The sequence below is a fragment of the Parus major genome, chromosome 9, assembly GCF_001522545.3.
Source record: "Parus major isolate Abel chromosome 9, Parus_major1.1, whole genome shotgun sequence".
Taxonomy (NCBI): domain Eukaryota; kingdom Metazoa; phylum Chordata; class Aves; order Passeriformes; family Paridae; genus Parus; species Parus major.
The window spans coordinates 1,336,015-1,363,111 of NC_031778.1; the positions used below are offsets into that span (position 1 = coordinate 1,336,015).

At 42.3% G+C, this 27,097-nt stretch overlaps 1 protein-coding gene across 1 annotated transcript in view; it reads right to left on the reverse strand.

Annotated features, from left to right (window-relative positions):
• Positions 1-27,097, reverse strand: part of ARHGEF4 (Rho guanine nucleotide exchange factor 4) — a 209,755-nt gene that overhangs the window by 102,199 nt on the left and 80,459 nt on the right. Inside the window, exons 4-6 of the mRNA XM_015637472.3 lie at positions 11,811-16,025; positions 7,700-8,038; positions 2,234-2,363 (exon numbers count right to left, since the gene is read on the reverse strand). Of these exons, the coding sequence (XP_015492958.2) occupies positions 2,234-2,363; positions 7,700-8,038; positions 11,811-16,025 (4,684 nt within the window). The remainder of the gene's footprint in view (positions 1-2,233; positions 2,364-7,699; positions 8,039-11,810; positions 16,026-27,097) is intronic.

Genomic DNA, 27,097 nt, shown 5'->3' on the forward strand with positions numbered 1-27,097 from the left:
CTCGTGCTGTTCTAACAAAAACCACGCTGAGCTGGATAGCCAGTCTGTCCCCAGGTAGGTGCATGACAGTCTGAGAGCTGTGCACGGCACCTCCTGGGCTGGGAGCAGCGCTGCCATCGTTTCACATTTGCAGAACTCCCTGCGTTCCTCACAGGCTCCGCTGCATTCCCTGAACAAGGTGACTGAGTGCAGACTTTGGAGTGGGAAATTTAGCTGTATTTTCGACATGAAGTATTAGTAGCAATGGATATTACATGGTATTTTTATATCTGGTGTCTTTGATGACCAAAGCAGAGACTGGGATCATTAATACAAGCAGTAGCAGCTTTGGAGTTAGAAATCTTAAAATTAGATTAAGTGAATTGGCACTTCTATTTATTTTACATGCTCTACAGCTTTGCCAAAAACAACAGGTATCACAACAAAGCTGTGCAAGAATCAAAGAGGGTGTTCTGTACTACTGTTGCCTCAAGGATGTAGCCAGTCAAAAGTGATCCATCAACTTCAGAGTTTTACTTCAGTAATTTGGAGTTTCCTTCTTATCCACATCCTACCACAGGCAGAACACGTGCCCACATTCATCTCCCCCAAAATGCTTCAAATGAAGCCCACAAGCAGCAGCTAATAGAGATGACAGTGGTAGAAGAACCTCTGCTTCCTCTCTCCATCAGTTTCCTTTCCCAGGAGCACAGTTTTGGTGGTGAAAAAAAAAAAAAAGATTCTGCTCTATTTCATTTGTTTTGCTACATTTACTCAGAAATTCTTGAAGTGTAGGCTTAGGTCATGGTATGAAATTCACTTGTACCTATCTCAGGAACACTGTGTCAATCACAGATGATTCAGGTTGCAGGCCCCATTTCTAGATAGGACATAAACACCTCCAGCACTGCCAGCTGGTCAGTCTGCATACATTTACTTCCTCTATTCACCCTCAGAAATTCATACATATTTTTTAACTCCCTCACGTCCCAGTTGGGAACTACCATGAAATTTGTCTCAGCTGTGACTCAGAATGTACTTCTATGACAGCAGTGCTCAGGGATTTCAGCTAATGTCAGAGATGCACAGACAACTTGACAATGATGGGGTTGCATCTGGGATTTCCAAGGGGTAAAGCTGCAGCTTTTTCAATTCAGCCAGGGAGCTAGTCCTAAGCATTGGGGCAGCACCAGATGCTTGTGACGGCAAGTGATCAAAGCCCTCAGTGCTGAGAGAGGAAAGGCAAGGCTCTCAACACCACGATAATAAACAGTTTTCTTATTTCCAGATAAAGCCTCATGACTCTGTGCATGAGCTGCACAAAGTGTCAGAGAGCAAACCGGTTTTGCGTGACAAAATACTATGACCATTCAACTCTGATGTAATTAGTAGAGTGTTATTGTCCCTTAATTAGGTAACTCCAGCAGGGTTTAATCGATGGTTACAGAGACCTTCTGAGGCAGAAATGGCAGTTTGGCACCCAACCGTGGCTGGCTTTTCCTGGCTAGATTCCTAACCACCAAACAACTCCTCTGCATTCTGTTTTTCTTACTCCAGCCCAAAGTGCTGTGATAGAGATATCTGCAGTGTTTGGGCAGGCACTGTCAGATGGAGAATTTCAAAACCTGGCAAAGATACGTCTCACAGTTTATTAATCTGTGGAATTTACATTTTAATTCTGAGAAAGTGTCAGTCATCGGAAATGAAGTAGACATGGTACTTCATACGCATTCCCCATGAAAACACAGCATATTTGTTCTTTAAGGAGATTTAAAGTACAGGAAACTTCTGTCTCTAGAGGCTCATTTAGTTGCTTTAGTGCCTAATTAGCAACCTGAGAGGAACCTCACCATACCTACTGTAGTGCTCTCCAGCAAACACAAGGTAAAGCCTATTTCATCTACAGAAATCTAATTCAAGAGTGTGATATAAATGACATCATCGTAGGTGAGAGAGTTCTCCCAAGACAGCACAATGTTTCTACATCAAGCACACTGTCATTGCTATGAGTGATCTCTTCTTCACTTAAAAGCTGACCTTGTCTTTAAACAACACCCTGTTTATCCACCAGGGAGAAAACAAACTCGAATATGAAAAGCACATGAAAGATTCAACCCTAAAGCAGATTTCTCCTCAGACATGGATGCAACAATCATCACAAACAGGTTAGAACACTTATCACGTAGTTCCCACACACAATAAACCAGAGTTTAACTCTCTCATCGCTCACACCCAGCCAGGACAGTGTACACACCGGGAGCGGAGATGCGCCGTTTCCATCCCACGCAGTCCAGGCCTGTCGGAGTGCTCTGGGAAAATGGGTGCAGTTTCAGTGGCAGGATGTCAAAGGCAACAGGAGATGTGATAGATGGACTCATTCCAGCCTGCAACAGGACAGGGAAAACAAAGGCAACATACCCTGAGTTCAGATGCCCCATAGGACAAAACACAGTGTTCATCGCAAAGAACCTCTTCCCACCTCTGATATCTGCCCGTGTAAGTAAGCAGTATGTTAGTGGACACATATGGATGATTATGGCTAGAAACGTTAGAAGACTGTGAGAAGGCAAGGAAAACTGCAATGTGGTAAGAACAGAGGTGGATAAACAGGTACTGGATTCATATTTCACATACAACCATACACACATCCTTTCACAGAAAGTTTCACTCCTTCCTATGAAGTGTTTCTAGTGGGGGGTAGGGGGGAAAATATCACTACAATGAGTCATCCCCTCAGCTACAGAACTATTCCTGCAGCTTTGTAACTCATAGGTCCTCTTTGGTATTTCACATGAAAATAAAGCTTTTCTCTTCAGAGATTTATTGGTACCAGCCCCCAACCATACAGAACGTGGATAACAACATTCTTCTCTTCAGCTAGAGGTACAAGTAAGAATTCTCACACTCTTCTCTACCTGGTTGACTGAGTTTGTAAAACTTAGATAACTTAATGAAACTTTGAAAACTCTGTACCACTGCCAGATCTAATTGAATTAATAGCTTTTATTGGTTTCAAGGGGAAAACATAGAGATACATACACACAGGTCATGGCCTCTAATACACAATGTAGCAATTAATGTATGCTGCAGGTATGCTTTTATCCCTTTTTCCTTTTCTCTCTTTTCTCTCCTGTGGCTGCCACACACAGAAAACATCAGTGGCTGGGAGATCAGCTGGTCAGTAATCACTGGTCCCATGGGCTCTTATCACTACTGCCCCTTCCTTTTGCCACTGACATTCAGTTACTCTGTATCCATCCTTCACTGAGCCAGGAACCTGGCATACTGAGGTCCAGTATTCTCTCTAGGATCTTTCCCTCTCCCCACCAGCCCACAGCATGTCCCATCAGCAGAAAGCCTGCTGATCAGCCTTGATGCTGAAGCCTCTGGTGTAGATGGCCACTAGCCAAACCCTCCTTCCAAAACTAACCAGCACACAGTGCTCACACAGCTCAGAGTGCTCTGTGCCTGGTTTGGTTTTTTATTCCTGGACTTAACTTTCCTAAAACAAAGAGAATACTGCCAGCATGTTGGCAAAAATCACCATCTCTTGAGACATAGCATGAATCCTGTTCAAATTAACCTGAGCTGTGCCTGTCTTTCTAGAAAAGTAGCAGCAAAGACCCAATAGGAACACACAATCTTCTAGTGACAGTGAAAATCAAACTTACTGGGCCCCAGCTCTGAAAATGTCAAGGGTAAAGTCTAGGTTATTTATGTGAAAAATGATAGAAAACATTATTTTTTCTGTTTAAGACTAGAAAGCAGAACCTTGGCCTAAGGCTGTTACAACTGCAGATTTCATTCTTATTAATTCCTGGGACATCAGAGCAAATTTTGGGTACAGGAATTATTTGATTCTTATAGCAGAGAAGCCAGGCCTGTACAGCCCTGACTCAGGAGAAGAGGCATTTTCAGCAGTGTTACTAACGTGGGCAGGGTTTGTACAGCCTACAAGGGAGAGCATGAGAAATGAGGGAGCAGACCATAGGAGAATCCTTCTCCTATATTTTCTGCCAGAGGTTCCAGAGGTTATTTCTCTGCTATATGCACAGCAGTTCAGTCCCCGGCAGAGGTTGGGTCTCTGTTGTATATCCATGCCTTGTCAGGTGAATGTCAGGGAGAGACTTTTCTCATTAAATCCTCTCCTCAAAGTGCATTCATTTCCTTCTTAAACTCTATCCAAGTTGTCCATTGTGCTCATAAACATTGTACCACATAACAAAACTTCATTTTCTCTTATTTTGGATGGGGTAAAATCAAATTTCCAGAAGTCATATTCAAGGCAATGAGCTAAAGATCTATTTTTCACTGCTTCTCATTTCTCTTTTAAAATAAAAGAGCTTTTTCTGCACAATACCCCCTCTGGGTATAGCCCCCTGATGGGCCTTTTAGGAATCTCTCTAATTTGGCAGTGCACAAACTGTGCTCAAACAAATTCATGTAGAAGCCATCTCTGTGCTCCTATTGCTGTGCACTCAAGAGGCACCAAGCTTAAGAGCCAGGGTTTAAGTTTTCATCAAAACAGGAAAGCACTGGATGGCAATAGACAGGCAGTTCAGAGCAAAAATAATTTCCAAAACAGAGCCCATTGCTGTTACAGCATTCCATATGTCAGTGGTTTGGGGCATTGTCTCTGCTCCAGTTAGGGAACTTCTCCTGCATTAAAAACAAGCAAGAGGACCCCAGGCTACAGCCTGAAACCCAACACTATGTGAAGGGCAAAGCCCATAGACAAGCAAAAGAATATAGATTCATCCACAGCTATGTTTCTCTTCTTCCCTTGGGGTGGGCAGCATGGGGGTGTTGTATTAAGACTTTAAGGCTCAAGATCAGAAGCTGCTCAGCTTGTTACTGGCAGCATCTCATTATAAGGGACAGCTGGGTCAAGCTTTGAGTTTGACTGGGAATTTACACAGGCTGTTTCCATTTAAGGAAGCAGAGCAGCTTACTGGACCTAAATAAAATAAATAAATAAATAAATAACCCCTACAATATATAGATTTGTTTGGAACTGGCATTTTAAATGTTTTTGGTTTTTGGGGTGTTTTTTTTGGTTGGGTTTTTTTGTTTGTCCTGACTTTTTTTTAGCTTAAAGGTAGTTTCTTGATGCTTGTCCACTTTTCACTGTCCCAATTACCAGCCCTCAGAGTAGCCTTATATTTCCATTCTGCTGCTCGCTGTACATTGATCTGAATGATAGAGTGGTATCAGAAACCAGCACTTGAATAATCAAGAATTCCTCTCTGCTCTGCCCCATTAAGTTGTTTCCCCAATATTGCAGCATTACATCACCTTGTGGACTGACCTGATCTTGACTTAACACAATGTGACTTGTCACAACAGAAGCCACACATCCCAAGGCAGCCGTGTCACAAAACATCAGACTTGTAATTTCGGCTCTCCAAACCCCACACAGTCGCCTTGTTGCAGTCACAAAACCACAACAGACAATGAACATCTTACAGAGCTTCTTTTGTGATAATTTGTTCCTTCTTCATAAAAGGGATTCAGCATCCTTCTAAAACTGCCCTCAAACACTGCAGCTTTGTGACAGCACTCCCAAGACACTTGGGGGTACAAATAAACCACCACTATTACAGGACTAGAGCATTGCAAAGGCTAAAATAATAAGAAAGAGGAACAGTGTGATTACTATTATAAATAAAAAGCACAGGCCAAGAAATTCAGTTATATGGGCATAAAAAAGAGCCTTTGAATCCCCACAGTCCCCTCAATAAACCAGCTTTTTGCTTTCTTGGCCTGCCCAAAAAGATTAAAGCATCAATAACCTACGTAACACAAATGGACAGAGTAAACCCCAAACCTACCTACACCTTCTACCCAGGGAAGAATAAACCAGAAAACCGAGGGAGGCCCACGAGCCCCTCGGGCAGGTGATGTTCAGAGAGGCCTCCATGGGCACAGGGGCAGCTGCAAATCATCATGCAGCTGATTGCAATTTAGAGGTAAGTTTGCACCAGAAAATAAGGATGGAAATGCTTAAAGGAGAAGCTGTTTTCTGGCAGCCTCCAAATGTGCAGTCAATCAGCAAAGCAGACAGCGTTCAAGCTGTGTAATCTGATGGCTCCAGGGGAAGCTATTGAGGGAACTGGTCACTCCTCTTAGCAGCGTTAATGGTCTCAGTGCTGGCCCACATGCCCTGCAGCACGGGCTAGATTTCCATCTACCCATGCTTGTTGAGGAATTGTAAGAAATATTTTTAGTACATTTCACTGATTCTGTTAATCCCCGACTCTATGTAAGCCAGGCATTCACTTTCACCAGTCTCCCTCATCCCTGTACAGCACTAAGCACTCAAAACTTCCACCAAAGTAGAAAAGTAACCTAAGTCATTTATTTTTAAATACTCTTTATCCTAACATACTCAAGCCTCAAGAGCATTACTCATTGTCTCCATCACATCACAGGGAAACATCCTCACTGAACCTGGAATGGGAAACACATCAGAGAATCATATCCAGCACCCATCCACACAGCAACTGGCAACACTTTGTGTTGGACAGCCCAACACATACGAAACAGCACAGCTTTTTAGTCTCTTTCCTTGAGAAGGGGAGAGCAGGGGGCAGTTTTTCAGAACCCCTCTTTCTGGGATTGGTCTGGCTTGCTGTCCCAGGTGTGTCTGTCTGTTTGGTGGGACAGGTGGACAGGTTTTCTCTGGGCAGGCCAAGGTTTGCCCTTCACAATTCACAGAACTGCCTGTGTGTATAAGCTCAAGCACATTCTGAAGTGGTGATAGGACAACTGAGGCCTCATCTCCTCTCCAAAATTGTTATTTTAATGTAGTAGCAATGAGAAACAGGCAACCAGGACAGAGAGAAAGGGTAAAAAATATAGATAACAGACCAAAACAGAAACCCTTGAGGAAAGCTTTTATTTGAATATCTGCTACATAATTTTAGGCTTGATCAGAAACTTTCTCAATATTTTTGTGAGAGGCTTCACAGAGCATCTCTTGATCTCGTGTCCTTTTACCCCAGAAGTTCTTTTGTATGTATTAAGGCTAATTTTGGCTCTTGGATAGAGATTTGTGACTCTCCCTGAAGGATACAGACCTTAGCTCTGGATCCAAAAGTAACAGATGCCATCAGTGTGAGTCACAACAGCCACAGAGTTTTTCACAAGCAATCATAATGCTGAACTAAAAGTCTCCCTCAGTGGAGAGGAGAATATTAATAGCTAAAAATCCAATGGCAATGTTCTCTTGAGTGTTTCACAGCAGGAATTTGCTTCAGTAGGAGTTGTGGAGTTGGCCTCAGATACAAGGGAAGTCTAATTTAGAAGTCCACTATTAAAGTTATACAGCAACACCACAGGGCACAGAATGAGATTTCATCAGTTTAATTTATATTGATTTAAGAAAACTTTGATTTGCTCCTTGCCCTCCCTATCACTCAGCTCACAAAGCAACCTGATTTCTATTGCTGATTTCTATTGCTTTCTATTCCCAACATCTCAGAGGGCATGAACTGTTCGATTAGAGAAGCTGAGAAACCCACCACCTTCAGACACCATCACTTAAGGGCCAGTTTAGTGTTTCAGCAGTCTCCACAGAGTGCCAGGCCCACAGAAATGCTGACAGAAGAGGTACCAGACAAAGTGTAAGGACAGGAATATGATGAGAGCAGAGAGAAGCAGCTGGAGCAGAGAGGAAGACAATGCCAGGGAACAAGGAGGTCGGTGTATGGCTTCTTACTTTTGAGGGGTCCTTTGGGAGGTGTTGCAATTGAACCCCTCCCTCTGGCTGTGTCTCCTTCTCTAGCTTCCTTTTTTGATTCCTCTCCATCCAAACATCATCAAAGCTGAAGCACTTATAGAGGGGTTTGGGTCTCTTCCTCTTCCTCTCTGGAATCTCCTTGGCTTTTTCTTCTGGAGCAAGGAAGGAGAGCCTCCGGGCTTTGCTCTCCAGGGTGGAGACAGGACGTGGGCACGGTGGAACCCGGGGGGGCCTCCTTTTGCGATGGGGAACCCATTTCTTATTTGGCCTCTTTTCAGGTGCTGTTTGACATGGCTGTTTAGATTCCTGTTTTACAAACTGCAGGTGAAAACACAGGGTTTGTTGGATGGAAATTTTGTTTGCTTCAAGTCAGTTTGAACAGAAGATGGCAAAGCTCTTTTATTCAGCCACAGAACTACTCAGAAGAAAACACTTAGGAGCACTCCACCCTGAAGCAGCAGCTCTGCTGTCCTTTGAGGGTGCAATATACACTCCCTGTGCACAGGACAGTACCCTGTTCACCCTTATTTTAGATGGCATATCACACTAACATTACCACCAGGATTTAGGTCACTCTGTCTGTATAATATTATTTACAAAGACAGACGATGTCTCTGAAAATAGAAGAATGACCTCTTGTCTCTTTCTGGTTTTCCAACTGTACTTCAGTTAGACAATGTGAAAAGGCTTTGTAGCTGCCTGCAGGTCTGATATATTAAGCCCTGTGCTCTTTACACTGTTTTATTTGCTTGATGCTGGGCCGGGAGTAAGGAATTTCACAGCTTTGCCCTTCACTCCCATTTGAGTGGTTGCACACAATTACAGCTTTTATACTAGAACAACTTGAAATCAAGTGTGCCCTGAAAAAAACAGCTACTACTCCAGGCAGCACCAGTGTAAGAATCAATAATATTTAAGGTAGGAGATAACAACACTGGGGAATAAGTGAACTCAGGAGTCTCATGACAAAAAAAAAATGCTGTGTCCTGAAAATAGTATCTGTCCAGTTTCTCACAGATCATTTGAAGAACCAGAATAAAACAATCCTCAAACCATCACAGGTATTTCCTATCTGTTTTCAACTAACCAACAATTCCAGGTCAATTTTTCTTTGCCCCTGGTAGGAGATGCCAGAGTCTAGAAGGAATTGATTCTGCAAAAAAGGTGTTTTGTGCCTAACCCCACCTTACTGCAGAGGAGCAAGGAGAAGAACATGTAAATTCCAAACATGGGACATTTTAGGACAGTTCACTTTTGCCTGCTGAGTAACACAATTATGCAAGTAAAATCGTGCCACAAACAGATAAACATGTAGTGAAGGGCCTGGCAAATGGGCAAGCTGGTAATGGTTCTGTCTTGCTGTTTTCAGCACAAAATCTTTGTCCTGGATGAAACCTGGAGAATGTTAACCATTAACAGGTTATGAGAGAGGGGCTGGTGTGTGCTCCACCAGGCTAAGGTGAGTTACTTACCTGAGTGGTAGCCAGAGGTGTCCAGGGCAAGCTGATCCTGTGCAGTTTGGCACAGCACTAACACAGATAATGCTGACACAACTGGAAAAAATACCTGGCTGGGGCTGGGGAATAAATACAAATCCCCATCCTGGAGGGCACAGTGGGAAGTGAGCTCAAGAGCTTCACTGTTACAGATATGTTTTGCACTAATGTATTTACTGATGTGGAACAGAAAAAGACTTTTCTTCAAATTCACCAATAAACTGAATTTTATGACCTCTTTAGGAAGCAGTGTACATAAGGATTATCATCCTTAGCATATAGATGATAATTATTTTGGAAAGATTTAATACTGCAAATATACTTTGCCCAATATATGTTGTATTTTCAGAGATTCCTGAAAATACAGCTTTGCTTAAAAAATCCAGGGTGCAATTCCACTTCACAATGTCATGAAAACATAAATAAATAAAGCCCTATCTATTTTAATAGATTAGATGTTGTGTTTTGAAAGCTGGGACACTTGCATTAATTTCTAGGCTCCAGCTGCATTTGTCCAATTTCAGATATCATATTCTGCAGCCTCCAGAAGAATCGGGAAAATTAAACTGTTTTTATATGTCTTAGATACCATTTAAATTTTTTATGGTTTTCTTTGAATAATTTAATCTAGCAATCAATTGAAGTAATTATTAATTTGCTCCTAATGGTTACATTATAGCATGTGGGCTTGCCTTTTCAAGGCTTTACACATGCCTCATTTCTACACTCTTTTCTAGATGCTCTTTTGAGCTGTAATTTACAGGTCAATGGTTTTATTCATCCTCTGAGAGGCTTCATCTGTTGACAGTGTGCATAGTCCAAGCCTCTTGCTTTTTCCTAGGCTGTAGTCTCTTGCAGTCTCTGCACTGTCCAGTATTAAGTTTGTAAGTTAAGCTGATGCCCACAAAACAAAAAAAATTTCAAGCTAAGCACAGAAGGGAATAAAGCTAATTCTCTTCCCCTTTCCCCCCCTGGAATTCTGATACTACAGCCCTCACTTCTCAAAGTGCCCCCCAAACACTCCTTTGGATTCCAGACAGCTTTAGAGATAAACCCCAAGCCAGTCAACCAAAACACTTTCATTTGGGAATATGTGAGGAGAGGTTGAAAGAGCTGGGTTTATTTAAGATGATAAGAGGGCACTAAAGGCAGCATAGGAGCAGTCACAGACAATTTTGTATTTATATGGATGATGGATCCCAGCTCTTCTCAGTAGTGCCAGACAATGCCACAAGGCAGTGGCCAGAAACTGCAGCTTGGAAAGTTCTTTTTGGACATTAGGAAAAAAAAAATTCTCGAGGAATGTTTCCCAGAGAGGCAGTGAAACCTTCAGCAATGGAGGTTTTCAAGACTTGGCTAGATACAGCCATGGTTCTGCCTATCTTTGTTTCCATACAAAAAATAGGGAATTTCTGTAAAAAAATATGGAGAAAGGGTAGGGTAAGACCATCTTGGAGGGTGTCTTAGAGGTTTAATATAAGCTGAGATGTGAGGAGCAAAAGGCAACAGCAACAAAAGCTGTGTGAGGCTCATTTGAGTTGAACACAAGCAGCCCTCAGCTGTTCTGAATTTATCCAGCAGTTTCAGATTCATGAAGCCTCTGAAAATTGTCTGCTTGGGGTATACAAAAGCTCATGCACTTTCTCAAGTGCCACTTTTGACAATCTGCTCAAAAAAAATTATTCTCCCATTTCTTAATGTCAAAACTCATCAGCAATAATACTGAAAAAGTAGCATGGTCAAGGCATGTTCTGGGATCTCAGTTACAGCTCAGTCTCAGTACTCTGGGGGTTGTGTTTAGCCACTGAAAGAGATTCCTAAGCTGCCAGTCATTTACAACTTGGGAAATCCTCTCTGAGATTAAAAGCCTACTGATGGGGCAAGTCTCTGCTTTTAGAGGTCTCAGCCAGTCATGAAATCCCTACTGAAGATCCAGTCTGTTCCATGAGATCCAGCCTATGCTGAGGATTTATTCTGTTACCTGGATTACAACAAAATATGGCATGAAAAGGAGACCCTGAGTCTGCAGTTTGGGGTTTTTTTTCTGTCTGTTGTAGGAAAGGCAGAAGAGGACTTCTAGTAGCAACCAGAAGGTACTTATGGTGACTGCAAAAGACACATGGTACTTCAAAAGACAGGTACTCATTGTCTAAAGAAAGCTATTTTACTTCTTAAAAAGTGACAGCTAGCCATAGAAATTGATTTCTTTTTTGCTGTTCACAATGAGAAACTTAGTTACTCTACACTAGTTACAGGGCTCAATTCTGCCTTAAGAGGGGTAAGACCTAGCTTAAAATTGGAGATGAATGCAGGGTGATGTCTGTAGAGTCTTTAATGGTGTTGTGAGTGCTCCATTCCTTTGGATTTTTGTAGCAAATCCTCCCTTTAAGAGCGCATAAATTCAAGTAGTTTTGAAAAGAAACAGAAAGAATGAATAGTGCTACCTATCTTAGACCAAGAGGAATATTTATGCACTCATCTAACCAATGAGCCATTGAGCCATTGAAGAGTTTCACTGGAATTCCTAAGCCACAAAGCAAAGCAAAATGCTGCAAGCCAAAGCACCCCCTGATCATTCCCTGACAACAACTCACCTCATCTCGGAGCATGTCACTAGTGGAAGAAGCTGTATTTAAGCTGATCTGGGATTGACTGCTTATGCCACTGTCATCCCTCTGGAAGTCATCCAAGGAGTGTAAGAGACTTCCTCTGGGTTTCAGGGTCTTTGGTCTCTCTGGAGCCTCCAGACTGCTTTCCACCCCAGAGCTGTTCCCAAGAGAGATCATGGAAGTGGCACATACCCGCCCAGGATAGCGGAAGTTCTTGTGTTGAGAAGCGGATCGAGGACTCTGAGGTTTGGGACTCATGGGCCTACAAGGCATGTCTTTACCATCAGAATTTGAGAGCTGGGGACACGATGGACTTGAGTGACTAAATGCCAACTGCAAGTCAGTGGGGCTAAATGGAGATTTCATCCAGTATTCCTCTAGAGAAGTATTTAAACTGTTGCTCAGAACCTCCTGCTGTTCATCACAGTCTGAGCTCTGTGAGTATCTGATACCCAAGTCATGGGACTGGATTCGTCTTCTCCACATACGTGCAGGTGAAGAGACATCAGCAGGCTCCACTGAGCTGTCAAAATAGTTGGAGTCTGTTGAGGAGTCATTATCTGTTTCTGTTTTTAATAAAATGTGTCCATTTGAACTATGCTGTCGCTCTACTGATCTTAAAACGTGGCCACCAGTTGCATTAAGACTCTCCTGTGTGGATGATAAACTTACTAAGACAGGCCTTTTTAGTCCATCTGCCTCCTTGCTTTTTAGAAAAGCTTTCCAGTTGCTCTGGCGAAATTTGGCTTTCTCCTTCTCATTTTTCACTGATGCTTTTGAGCTTTGCTCAGTGTTTTCTGGACATTTGGACTCAAATAAGCTTGAGAGGGATTTGTGGGCCAAGGCGAACCTTGTCCTGAACTTCTTACCCTCAGGGGTTTTGTTTCTTTTGTGTTCATTTTCAGGGAATGATTTTCTAATCCCTGAATGCTCCACAGGTTCATTGTCATTGTTTTCAGACGAACCTGAAACTTGTCGATCTGCATCTTCCATCAGTATCCGACCAGAGCCAGAGGCCTTCCTCAGGCTCAATCTGTTGAATAAACCTGCAGGTCTCTCATAAAATAAATCATCATCATCAGAATACTCAGAGGTGTAACTTTCCTTCCTGTGGAAGACTAAACCAGATGAACAACTTCTGAAAGACAGTAAACTTGCGGTGTCTTCATCGTCTTTCCCGACATCCAGTTCTTCTGTCTTTGCCTTGCTGCCAAAGATGCTGCTGCTTCCCTGATTTTCCAATGAGGCAAGCTTAGATTTCCTGAAAGATGTCATTTTTGAGAATACTAAAAACCTGGAAGCTTTCTCATTCTTTGTTGGCTTTTGAACAGCTTTGTGAAGACTGCTGTTACTTCCCAGGGTGTGGGATGAGTTCTCATCCAGTTCCTCGCTGTTAGTGCTGCAGGTACTGATATTATCCAGGCCCAGCATGAAAGTGCTGTGGGTCTCCCTGTTCAGGGACTCATCAAAGACATCAGACACATCCAGACTGAGTGCACTGTCTTTGCTGGGGCTAGAGGTGTCTTCTGCAGGAGAGCCCTCCTTTCCTTCCCTAGGAGAGGGTTCTTCACAAATACCTGTTTCTTCCTCTGAGCCATTACAGCTGGCCTTTCCTTGCCTGCCTACTGCTTGTTTAGAGACCATGCTGTGCCCTTGAAGGCTGACACCAGCACCATCTCCCTGACCCACACTGCTTACACTGCTGCTGGTTTCCAGTGTCCCTGTTCTGCAGGGCTCTTCCCTAGAGACCTTCACACAGCTCCCACTGCGGGATTTTATAAATGATTTTTCACATGGGTCTGCCTGACTTTCTGCAATAATTGTATCGCTGCCTAGTAGTACAGCAGCGTTCCTGAATTCCACTTTTGCACTTGTTACTGTGGAATTACAACAGGTGAACCCTAAGGATGAAACTGCTTCTGTTTTCTCTCTTTCCTCTTCTGAAATTTCTGGTTTTACTTCAGCTGTATCCCTACCAGAGAGTACCTCTGCCCTGCCAGGAATGGGGTGGGTGGCCAGAATTTGTTCTTCACAGTTAGATCTTTCACTCAGAACTCTCTCTGGCTCATCATGAGCTTTACTGACAGTATGAGGAGACATCAAATCCTTGCTCACTACATTTCCCAATGTTTTGGCTACCACTCCAGTAGGAAGGTTATCATTCAGTGTTTTGGACTGTAATCCTTCCTCTTCTACAGAGACTATAATTAGGGCAGCCTTTAACTCTGGAACAGTCATTAAATCCCTTCCCTGCCTTATATAATCTGATTTGGGAGTCCTTTCAACAGCAAAGACACTCTCTTCATCCTTTCCTTTCTGAGTAGGATGTTCATTTGTTCCTAGCCCCAAGTGGCTCCTTAAGGCACCAGGTTTGCAACTTGTATTGTGCTGCACTGACTCTCTGTGCTCTGCCCCTCTGTCGCTGCCATCTGCTTGTGGTGCAGTTTCCAGCTTCCAACAAAAGCCAAGATTAGAAGAATCATCTGCCCATCTTTCTCCTGCCACAGTCTCCGTATCTGACAGTTCAGATTCCAGGCCATTCTCCTTCAAACTTTTGTCCTGTATTCCACTATTGGAAACAGAGTTTACAGAACAATCACAGTCACTGCTTTCCTCCACAGCAGGAACACCTGCATAAGAAGCTGCAGGGTTCTCAGTGTCACCAGTGTCCGATTCAACATCAATATCATGTGGGAATCTGCTTGCTTCCAGATCTCTTTCAGCTTTGTACTCATTGTTTTGCACGAGTTCCTCAGCATTTATGATCACTGGATCACAATCCAGGGAAGAGGATGTCTCCTCTTGGTTTTGATTGCCCTCACAAGCATCACTCCATGTTAAGCTGTCAGCACAAGTACCAGCTGACTCTGGGCTAAGGCCACATGTCTCTGATTTAGAGTGCAAATAATAATCAGTGCACTGGGGAGAGGCTGCTGGTTGAGAAAGGTGACACTCCTTTGAGTCTGTGTCAGTATCAAGAAGAGGCCTTTTCATGCCAAATTGGCCCTCTATTTCTGTAGCCTTTTCAGGGCTTACAGTTACCCTTCCTAAGTTTTTCCAAGTGTATTCAAAATCCAGCTCTTCAAGATGTATTCTGGAACACGACCATCTGAATTTGTCTGTGTGGTGAATGCAGCTCACCACAGGTTCTGTTTCACTTTGAGCACTGATATTTTCAGGTACACTGCGCCATGTTTTACTTTCTGTAATCTCTGACCTTGTGTGTGGTGGCCGAGATTTTTGGTTGAAGCAACTCTGGTAGAAGAGTGAATCTGATGTCAACATGGTCTTTGTACTTCCATGTTTTATCCCTTTACCTTTAGTGTCCTCATTGTCAGCTGAATTCCTCCTGCTGCATTTTATACTGGACATAGACTCTAATTCACACTTACAGTCAGATATCTCAGTGTCACTTTTACAGTTAGGTCCATTTGTTTCAAAATGAAGATTGGGCAAACTACAGCTTGGTGCTGCATCTGACTGGAAGGAAAACTGCTGGACCTTAGGAAAAATCAAACAACTTTCTGAGTTTGCTTTGAAACAAGCAATGCCGAATACTGCAGGATGTTCCTTCAGTCTTGCAACATCGTTTTCTGTAAGAACTGAGTTGGTAGAGGACTGCACTTCACTGCTCTCTAACTCTGCCTTACTCTGCAGTGCTGTTACAGACCTTCTCTTTGTCTGTGATAAAATGCCCTCTTCATAGACTTGGCTGTCTGTGATAGGAATATCACTAGATAGTGTTAGCTCTTTATCACCCAATTCTTCACCCTCTAACTCCGCAAACTGTATGCAAAATCCAGCTTTGCTTGGTGCTTCTTTTATTTTGGAGGACAATTCTAGCTGTCCATGCTGGGTGAGCTCTGGCTGTCTGGAGCACTTCTGTCCATGGAAGGTTTCTGCCTTTTCTTTGGGAAGATTACAGCACAGGGTTTTTTTTTCAGTAAACAGGCAGTTTGAATCAGAGCAAGCATTCCCAGTTATGTCACTGGAGAGGGATTCTGTGTCTGATGCACTCTCATAAGGCTCAGTTTTTACATCTGACAAAGATCCACTCTGATGTGACACGGTTTCAAAATAATCTTCATCTGTTTCTTGGCTGGATCCACGTACCTCCAGCTCGGTTGTGCTTGGGGTAGAAGAACTCAGATCGTCTTCAAGCTCTCCTTCACTGATGTAGTTTTCAACTGGCTGTGGGGTCTGTGATTAAACAAAAAAGAATTATTTAGCAATGATATTCCACAGCATCAGGGTAACATGAATTATTATTAGAAAAGGGACATCAGAATACAATTAATTCAGTACATACTGATGTCTTTGCAAGTTATACTCAATGTCTTACTTCTTGATGGTCTTGGAGTCTTTCTATTTCTTGCTTTATTTATTTTTTAATGTTTCTTAATTAATCTTTTTTTTTTTCATTTTCACATGCAACTATGCAGAGGTCAGAATTTTACTTTTGGACATATCTTTCATTGCCCATTACCAAAACAATTTTCACATTCAAATACATCAAATGGAAATCATCCTTTGTCAGTAGATCTAGAACACTAGAAACTCCAGTGAACACGTCTTCAAATCTGAGGAGGAGATTTATGTCAAAAACCTGGGAAATAATGATATATATAATTGTATTATATATATAATATAATATATATTATGTAATATTATATAATATTATATAATTTAATAATGATAGTGTCTGCATTACAGATATGTAGCATAAATATATTCAGAATAACTGCACTTGAGTAATCAGATATTACCCATACCAAAACTTGAACCAAAGGCAAAAAAAGGTCTTAAATCTCATTTTCCAGAAGGCTTATACCAGGAGCACTATCACTTATACCAGGATCAGTTATCAGAGCACATCCAAATCATTGGCTCTGAGCAGAAGGATTAAAACCACACTGTGAATATTAGGAAATGTTTTTGTCACAGATAGCTGACCCTGGGAGAGTCTCAGTCTTCTTTTCTTCAACAGAAGTCTGGATATTTTTCAACTTTGAAGCAGAAAATGAAGTCACAGCAAAGTGACTTCCAAGTTTCCTGAGGTAAAAATAGTACTTGCTGTCTGTCAGCTTCAGGTTCAGCTATTGTCAGAAGTTCTGCACCCAGCTGAGATACTTGGCTGATTTCAGCTTCAGTCCATTCCTGTCTAGAATGAGATGCCTCATAAATATAAATGGCAGCCTTTAACCCTAATGCTTGGTGCCTCTTTACCCAGGTTTTGGTGACACTCCTCAAAAGAATGATTTTTTTAAAAAAATCTGAAAACTGAGATAATAAACAGTGAAAGACTTTTCTTAAAAAAAAAAAAAAAGCAAAGTAAGCAAAAACCTGTCGTTCCGATTGGGAACGGCCGGAAGGAACGACACAGACTCTCAGGGAGTCAGAACAAGAGGATCCTTTAGTTTATTGCTAGCAGGCCTGCTTTATAGACAGATACGTGGAAAGTACAGAAAGGAAACTCTTATTGGTTAGTAAACTGCTACATTACCATCATTGGTCAGTGGGGTACACCACCCCCCTGACTTTCTCCTGCAAGGAAAACAAGGAACACATAACAACACCTGCAAGGTTGTTTTGTGTCCCTGAGGATTGTTTTAATTCTTTCTCATGTCTTTCCCAGACTACTTTCTCAGGACCAGCCTGAGAAGCTCTTGTGGCCTGTAATCTGTACAGGCAGTGTGGTTCAGAATTTAGCATCCATAAAAACCAAAAAACACCACAAGTGAATGGCAAACTAGAACACAAGATCTTTTAGCCTGAGTTGTATGTCACATTCACCAGGGTGCTTTGTCACAGAGGAAGTGTGAGTCCTCATATGGGAAGACAAATTGCAAATCACATCAAAGGACATGTCACAGAGTTTCTGAATTCAGACTCCAAAACACAGCATGTAAATTGGAAAAAGAGACACAGGAGTTATTTCCAAATGAGAATTTCTCAATAAGAAGAGTGGTATATTCTCTTGGCAGAAGAAGGAAAATACAAACTGAATGGAGGAGGCAAGGGGGAGAATTCATTACCTCAGAACAAGTCCAAAAATCACTTCTGAACCCGATCAAATTGCAGTGCAGTGGCAGCACAAGTCAGAAGCAGCAGAGCAATGTGTCCTTTACTGTGTGCAGTCAGTGACACGTGTAATTGAGGTCCTCCAACAATGGCAGGTCCCAGTGTCCCCAGGACAGGAGTAGCTGCAGTGAGCAGCACAGAGCAGCATTTCACAGTGTGAGCACTTGGCTCTCACAGCAGCAGCTGCTCAGCACTGCCAGCTCTGCCTCCTCAACACTGTTCCCAGCACAAACTTACAGATGGCGAGAAACGAAGATAAAAACTATTCAAGCAAGTAGAAACAAAGTAATGAAGGTGCCCAACTGTCCTCAAGGATAATTATGAATTAGATTTCAAAAAAAATTAGGGCAGAAATCTCTCACGCTCTGCCTATAATTCCAAGCATAGCTATGTCAGGATACTCATGCTGTGACCCCTCCCAAATTCATTATTTTTAATGGGTATTATACAAAATGATGCATTTAAAGCAGAAACAGAGACCCCACAATTGCTTCTACAACTTGTAGGAAATAGGGAAACAATTTCTAGGTATGAAGGGCACCAATTAATGCCAACCACCAGTCTTGCATTGGGTCCAGGACTGAACACAATTGCCAGTGGTGCTGAGGATGAGAACCAGTGGCAGGATGAGCCTGGCAGGGCCAAGTCTACCAGATGTGGCCTGGGATGGAGCTCCTCTGAGGAGTAAGAGGATGTGGAAGTTTCAGTTTCCACCAAGTCCAGCCAAGTCCTCTGCCTAAGAGGGAGACCTAGAGCTCACCTGCGGTAAATCTGACATTCATGAGCTCACTGAGCTTCCCCTAATGCCCAGGGAAGAAATCCTAACAGGACCGGCAACCTGCATTTTGTACCTTCTGCAGGTCTCTCAGTGTCTGTGTCTCAGACTTTGCTCTGACCATGTGCTCTGTCATGGTTTAATTTTTTCCCAACCTGTAGCATGTGTATTTTGTTAGGGTTTCTGGGACTACTTCTCATGGTGTTTTACTGGGTTTTTTCTGTAGAAATTGAGTCTAAAGGACTCAGTCAGAGCAGAAGGAAAGGCTTACAAAGAGCTCTGACGTAACCCTGTGCTCCCAACACAACCACAGGCTTGAGAACTGAATATTTGTGCAGCAGTGATTCTCAGTGAGGCTGCTCATTAGACAACAGCCCTTGTGCCTTTAATTTCCATGAGTTTACACTGAGAATTCCAAATGACAGATGATAGCTCTTTCCTGGGGAGAGTTCTTGAGAGAACCCTCAGCACCCATGGACAGGGTTGCTTGTTTATACATCTCTTCAATCTCAGAGCAGATGAACATTTGGAGCACAATGGCCTGGAACAAATGTGAAAAATAAGTACTGAAATAAGGCTTTTGCACTTCACAAACAATACACAAAACACAGCAAAGCTCCCCTGACTGCTTTTCTCTTGCATCTCTCTGACTATCTCCAAAATGTGCCAAGAAAATAGGATGAAACTGAAGTTACTGATCTGTCCTGCTGTTATGACATGTCGCCATATATAATAATGTCAAACTAAAGTCACCAGGAAAATAAACCTTGTAACTTTGATGTCTGAAGTGAAGATCTTTATCTCCATAAAATAACTCCCAACATCCAGGTTGCCTTCATATGTGATATTTGCTCCCGTAGGCTAAGTCAGTCTTGTCTTCTGAATATTTTTCATTTGATGGGAAAGTCAGGTATCATTTTTTCTCTAGATCAGATCTGATATTTGAATAATTTTCTCACACAATATTATATTGCAGCAATAGTGAATTTCCCAGATATTTTGTCTCCGTAATTTTGTCTGCCTAACACTTGGCAGGAGAGGTTAAACAGTTAATCATATTATTTCAACTAGTCTTTCAATGAAGGATTTTATCCTTAATTGTCACAACCACAGAAAGAATCTGACCATTTCAATGGCTTTTGCTTTTACTTTGGAGGCAAGTTCCCTAAGCAAGTCTGATTTTCTTTCCCACTAACTTGGACCTGACCCTAGTTATCACCTCATTTCCAGCTCGAGGAACATCAGAACAGCTTTTGCCTGGAAGTCAAGACAACATGAAAGCATTTTCAGCTGACATTTCAAAGGATCCAGACAATTGTTTTCTCTGTGGGTGATGGTAACAGCTCTTGAGTTGCTATCAATATACATTTCATATATCTCCATTCACACCTTGTTTGACTGAAAGACACAGCCCAGTGTCTTTGATTTGCAATGGGATGAGACTAAAATGCAGTTCCCTTTAACAGGTGAGAGCAAGCCAGCTGTCCTCTGTGCTCAGTGCCTGCACATCAGGGAGAGGAAATGTGCAATTCCCAGGGCAGGCATGAGGGAATCATTTACAGGAGGTCTCATCCTGCAGAGTGCTGTGTGCTCTGAACTCTACCATTTAAAAAGCAGGGAAGGAAAGAAATAGAAAGACAAAACCAGTGAATGAAAGTGTCTCCTTCACTGCAATGTAAGATTGCAAATTGCAGCTTCTTCAGGTATCAGCTGTAATGTTGTCTAGGGTCACTTGTGTTGGTTTAACTTGTGTCTGTATGTTTGAAAAATAAGCTGAATGGAATTACTGAAATAACTGAGTCTCTGGAACTCCTCTTTGGCTTCCCAGGAATCCTGACTCAGTATCAAATTCTTAACTTCTCCTGACAGCTAAACAACAGTTAATATTCTACCATGGTAGGATGATTACACAGCCTCTGTGTAAAGGGAGCTATGAAAAACTGAGATTTTTCTACAGCCATGTAGGGATTTAGGTTGCCTCGGGGTTTGAAAAGTACTGGTCATGGAACTGTTACTGTCATTACGGATATCCTGAGTTGAGGGCACAGAGATAAAAGCAAAGGTATGTTCAGTACCTGGACAGAAGCATTTGAAATACCCAGTTCCTCCTTTTTGTGACTTTGATACACCTAAGTTCTGAAAGGGACAGTCTTGGATAGAGAGGGAAGGGTCTGGCCTCAGGGTCTTGGCCTCTCCAGCTGGGCTGGAGAGGTTGCCCAAGATAATTTAATTCTAGGATGTTACTTGTTTGCCAGATTGGAAATGCCTAAAATGAGCTAAGATCACCAAGCCTTTCCAGAAGAACAGTCACAGAAATGGCTTTTCATGGACTAAATTGTGTTCTTGGATTTAAAGCAAACATGGCACAAAAAGTGTTCCCTTCACATGAAGTTTTGCTACAGGTCAGAAGTGGTTCCTGGCAATGATGGAGCACAGCTGCCATCCCAAGGAACCTGGCACACCACCTCAGTCACCACAGAGCTAGAACAAAAAAATCTTTCACACATATTTAGGGAAGAGATACAGACCCAGAATTAATGGTCTCAACCTACCTACACTTTTCCACACTGAAGTAAATGCAAAGCCTGTCCAGAAATCCATAAAGCAAATTGGATGCCAGTCAGGGACTGGATTATACATGGTATAAAGAGACACAGGCCTACTTCAGGGGAGCTTTGTTTGGCAAATGAATTTGCAGGTAAAGATTTATTCTGTGAAGAGAAAACAATTCTTTGGGAGAGCCCTGAGCTGTGTTTTTCAGGGTTCACAAAACACAGAAGCACAGAACTTGAGAAAAGCTCTTAAATTAATGATGACACAACCACCCCTCAAAAGCTTCCTCTGAGAAAGGACTTCAGACAGAAGGTGACAGTGCAGTAGCTGCAACTCGCCCTGGATATCTCTGCACTGATAACTGTGGCTGGAAAAATGACCCAGCAGAGATTCAAATTAGAAACTATACAGAAAACATCATGTCAAACAGCTACATAAGGTCCCTGAGGCTTCAAATTATCTTCTTGATCAAATCCAGATACAAAGCTCTTTTGTTAAATTGCCTTTATTTACTACTGCCTTGTAAAAAGAAACCTTATTATACTTAATGAGAAAGAAGCAGATTGAAAGACATTAACCTCAGACAGAACTTTTGTTACTTAGTCAGCAGAAAACCACTTTTTCTGAATTGCCTGTCATTTCAGGGGATATTACAGGTGGTACAGATGTTTATAAAGAGCAAGGCAGCATGAAGAGGAGCAGATGCAGCACTGTGCCTTGATGAGGACTGCTGAGCAGGGATGCTGTTGTCAGCAGAGGTTCTGAACCTTCAGACTGATTCTGATCTTGCATAAATGGCAATTCAACAGGCACTCTGAAAGGCACTAGAAATGAAACCCTCTGCAGGTACTGGGGAAAGTGGCTCTCTAACCACTGAATGATGACATTTTCCTTGCAAAACATGCTCAGTTTTTGATGCAGGACACAAACATTTGCATCTTAACTGCACAAGAGGAAACAAAATTCACAGATGGATGACAAAAGCAACTTCCCAGGAGGTTCTTGCTCCAATGGAGATATGTATAAGCCTCCAAAAGTAATTCTGGCACTAAGCAGTTTAGTGACAGATGTTTTGTTAATCATCTATACACAGCAAGAACACTGTTTGCAGGGCTCTCAATCTAAAGTGGCAACATTTTTATATACAGAAACATTTATATATGAAGTCACTAAAACAACATATCTCCCTTTTCCACAAAAGGATTTTTCATTGTTCTCAAAAGGTGCAGTTACTTTTCACTAAAAAATCTCTCCAATCCGGTTGTGTTGATTTGTGAGAATTTGCACTACACTGGTGACTCCTGGCATGAGGAAACAACATGTGGACATCCACTGCATGTTCTGCTCCAGCTGTATTTGGTGTCTCCACTCCTCCAAAATCAGCAGGACTGGGTGAGCAAGGCTGTGGCAGCTACCATCACTCGAGGTGGTGGTGCTGGGTGAAGGCAGGAGGGAGGAGTTGGAACCAATGGCAAAACAAGGCACAGAATCAATGAAATATCTGAATATCATAACAGCACCATAACTCCCAGAACTTCAGCGTGTTCTCCCCACCCACCACCAGCCTGAGCGCTCTGTGTCTGCTCAGAGCCCTGATTAAACTGAAAATACCACAGGCAGTGGGTCTGCTGCACTCCACAGCTTCTCCAATTCATTCAACAAGCCAATTCCCACATAAAACCACTTTCATAGCTCAAAGCCCAAACCAGCACCTCTCCTTGACACTGCCAGCCCTGCTGGCACACAGAGCTCAGCAGAAATGTTGGCCAAGGTGTGGGGGATTGCAGAGTGTGGGATCTGGGAGCCATCTAGAGGTGCAGAGGTGCCTGGCCAGAGCACTTTGCACAGATAAATACACACTGCTCCTGATAAACACAGGCTGCATTCCAGTGCCTCATCATTAAATCCCTCACCTTTCGTTCCAGGCAGGCAAGAATGCCCAGCAGATGAAGGGGTGAGGCAGAGAGGAGGCTTAAAGGTTTCCTGTGTTAAGCAGAAGAAGTGTGCAATATAGGTTATTTGTACAAAATTATTGTAGAACACTGAAAAGTTCATAGTTCTGGTTCTCTGTGTCTTGGATCTGTGGTTTATTTCTTCCATTAAGTTTTACAGGCTGTGGTTTACATCAGAAATACATTTTTTTCATCGGTGCAGCAATATGAGATGTAACTGTTCTGAAAAAATTTGTCGGTTTACTCTCACAAACTGACAGCTGATATCCTACATTTTATGATAATGGCAACTATTTATTATAAAATAATTATTTACACAATATTTTATAATATATTAACATTGCATATTAATATTATATATTAACATATACAGTTTATATAATAATTCATAAATTATATATAAAATTATACATTTTATGATAATACATTTTATGGTAATGATATCCTACATTTTAGCCAAGGTACCAACTATGTAGGTTCAATCTTAAAATGTAAAGTTTAGACTGTATCAGTAATTAATATTGTTACAGTTCTGAAATATAAAAAGGTGTTTTGTCAATATGGCAATATAATATATCAAATAAAATTTGGAAGATGAACAGCTAGAATTCAGATCCCAGCAGTTTCTCTGTGACCATTGCATTGCAACACTCCCTCTGCTGGCAGATCTCAAGGGAAGATATTGTTTCTTGCCCCATGCTTCTACCCTCAACACATGGATAGCTTATATTGTTAAATGGCTGGTTATCTTTTAGTGAAAACTGGGATATATTTTGCTTGCCTTATAAAACCAGGTCAACATTCCTCCTCCCTCACACCTCTTCTCTGTTTTATTTTAATAAGGAAAAGCTGAGTGCTGTCCAGCAAAATATAATCAGAAGTTCATGTAGAAGCTAGAGTGTAATATATTGTAATAATAATATGTAATATTATGTAATTATGTAATAATAGTGTAATAATAGAGTGTAATAAGATGTGAGCAGATAACATGGCTGCTCCATGAAATGGGGGACTAAGGCTCACTGTAAACACTTTTTGTACTCAAAAGGAAATCCAACAGACCTGGCCACAGGGAAGGTCCTGCCTCAGAGTGCCAGAGCAAATGTACATTTATCTCCATGTGAATTTTACCACTAACCTTTCTGCAAGGCAGCAGCTGCCCTTACAGGAGGTTGAAGCTGTCTGGAAAAAGCACAACTCAGCTGTGCACAAACCAAAAGTCCTACCTAGGAAATGTGTGAACCCTCCAAAGACAGGGCTCATGCTCAGCTCTTGTGCTCTGCTGCCCAGGAGCTTTGAGTACTGACATCCATCAGGCAGTGGAAGTTTGTATACTCTTTAAAAGGTCATTCTGACCTGCTACTCTGCACAAAATCATCCCAACATCCCCAGATAGCTTCCCTTCAGTGTGTTTAAGGGCTTGACCCCTTATATGAGTGGGAACCCTAAGGATTCCTGGTGGAAGAAATGGCAAATTCTGCTCTAAGAAGAAGAGGCAGCATGTGTTGTGATGGTGTGTCCTTCCACCATAACTCTGCTGCAACTACATTTTTGTGAATTCACTTTAGAACAGACATATTTAACTTTTTCAAACTCAATTCTTCTTTTTTTTTTTTTTTTTTCAGAGTGCTGTTGAGAAATTATAGGAGGAATACTGAATTGAATGAGTACACAGACAGCAAATGTTTTAAATACAGGGCAAAGTCCTCTAAAGAAAAAAGCTATTAAAAAAAGACTCCACTAAAGACAAAGAGTGGCTCAAGAAACCCCAAGTGTCTATGTGCATATAGATGTAGCCACAAGATATCCACTGAGATTTTATCAGTTATCATCAATTCAGTGTTTTATCATTGGACTGCAGTGAAATTGGAAGCTGAAGGTTATGAGATACATGGCTTGTTTATCTTATAACCACTCTAACCACTCAGTCCACTTTTAGAACCAGCCTGTCTTTGTTTAGTCAAGATTTCAATCTGCAGAATTATAATTCAGTGTTAATTAAAAGAAGACTCTGAAGGAAAGGGCCTACATGAAGCCCAGGAAATGCAAGACAGTGATTGATACAAAATCCTGCCTTTCTTGACTTCCTCCTGCCATCACTGGAAGCATCACCATAAATTGCCCAATACACTCAGGCACTGCAGCTCCCTCTTCACTATGTTTGTTTCTAAACTAATGACTGTGGTCATGCTGGTCCTTTCTATCAGCCCTGCTGCAATCTGATGACACCAAACACCCTTCCTCTGGCACATCCTGCTGAGTTCTGGATGCTGTGAGGCCCATGAGTGCTGGATAAACATGGTGAGTGTCTGCCCCATGGTGTTTAATTAATTATGTAAGACAGAGGGAGGGAAATGGGAGAGGGAGGAAGTTCTATATTCATTAACTGGTTCAGGGTAAATGACTCTCTCTAGTCATCCCAGAGCACCTGCAGCAGAGCCAGACATTCAACCACTTCTTCAGTCCCTGCTCATTAATTTTACCTTTCAGTTTCTCTGTTGGGTCTAATAATTCTCTGAAGGTTTGAGATCTCCCCACACAGAATACTGTGTAAACAGAGGAGAAAACCTCAAGGACAGTAAGGGAAGAGCTGTGACTAAAAGCTGTGTATATAAATCAGCTGGAGCCTCTCTGGATTGCCAGCACAGAAATGCCCCTAAGACAACTGTAGACTCTTTCCTGTGGCATTTTAAGGGTGCATGACATCAAAGTGGAGGCAGCAAAGAGATGGGAATCAATGGGAAAACAAATGAAAAAAGAACAAATAGGGAGGAATAGTACCAGATTTTGCATTGTTGAGGTGATTTTAGTGGGGCTCCAAGTGACACTCAGTGAAACATGCAGCCCTATCATAAGTTCTTAGTAACAGAAGCATTATTTTTTCATATTTTCAGTCTAAGACATAGGCCATTACTGCATGTAATTGACAGCTTTAAAAGCTTTGCTAACAAAATCAGCCTGGGTTTTGATAGTCAGATAAGACTTTTTCCTCCTTTTGTGGTCATGTGCTTCATCTTCAGGTTGACTCCTGGTCTTTATCACTCCATGTGCATAAAACAACTGAGGCTTCTCCTCCTCAGCTGCCCTTCAGTAGCTGTTTCTTACACATTTGCCCTGCATTTGGGCTCTGGACTCTTGCAAGTGTTACACAAACAGAAGCTCAGAGGACAGGCTTTGCAGCCAAAGACAGCTCCTAAAAACTGACAATATGAGATCTGGAGCCAGCAGAAAAATGAGGAACATGGGAAGAGGATGATTTTCAGACAAGGGAAGAGGACAGGCTAGGTCCTGCTCATGAGTTCAGGAAGTGACTTGAATCCAGCACAATTTTGCATCCTCACACCTTGGGTTTGGCCTAGCTGGGTGACATGAGATACTCCAGTGCCAATAGTCTGCTCACTCCCGTCCTCCTCTCTCCAGAGTGGTAGAGAAATCTTCTCAATGAGCTTTTCAAAGCAGAAGAGATCAAATAACATGCCAGCTTACATAAACCAACAACTGGCAAGGAAACCTCAGCTAGGAATACTGCTGCAGAGCCTGGATTCGGCTGCCTGAAGCTGTGCCATTTGCAATGACCCCTTTTGCCCACTGTTTCCCCTTCTCTTCCCACAAGCCAAAGGGCTGTTGACAGGGATTTTAACATCAGCACTGCATCAGCAGCAGGCCTGATGTGCAGCTGATGTTTGTGGGCTCAGGGTGCACTGGTCCTGCCCATGTGGAGCAGTGCAGGGCAGAGCAAGCCTTTGGTGCCAGGGTGGCAGCCACACACTGAGGCTGCAGTGAGCTGCACACTGTGTGTGGGACTCAGGAGAGGCTCAGGTGCCCTTTTCTGATGCAGCTGCTCAGTATCCAGCTTAATGTCTTCTCCTTTGATCTTGGATACCTGATTTCACCTCTGTTCCTTCTCTGTG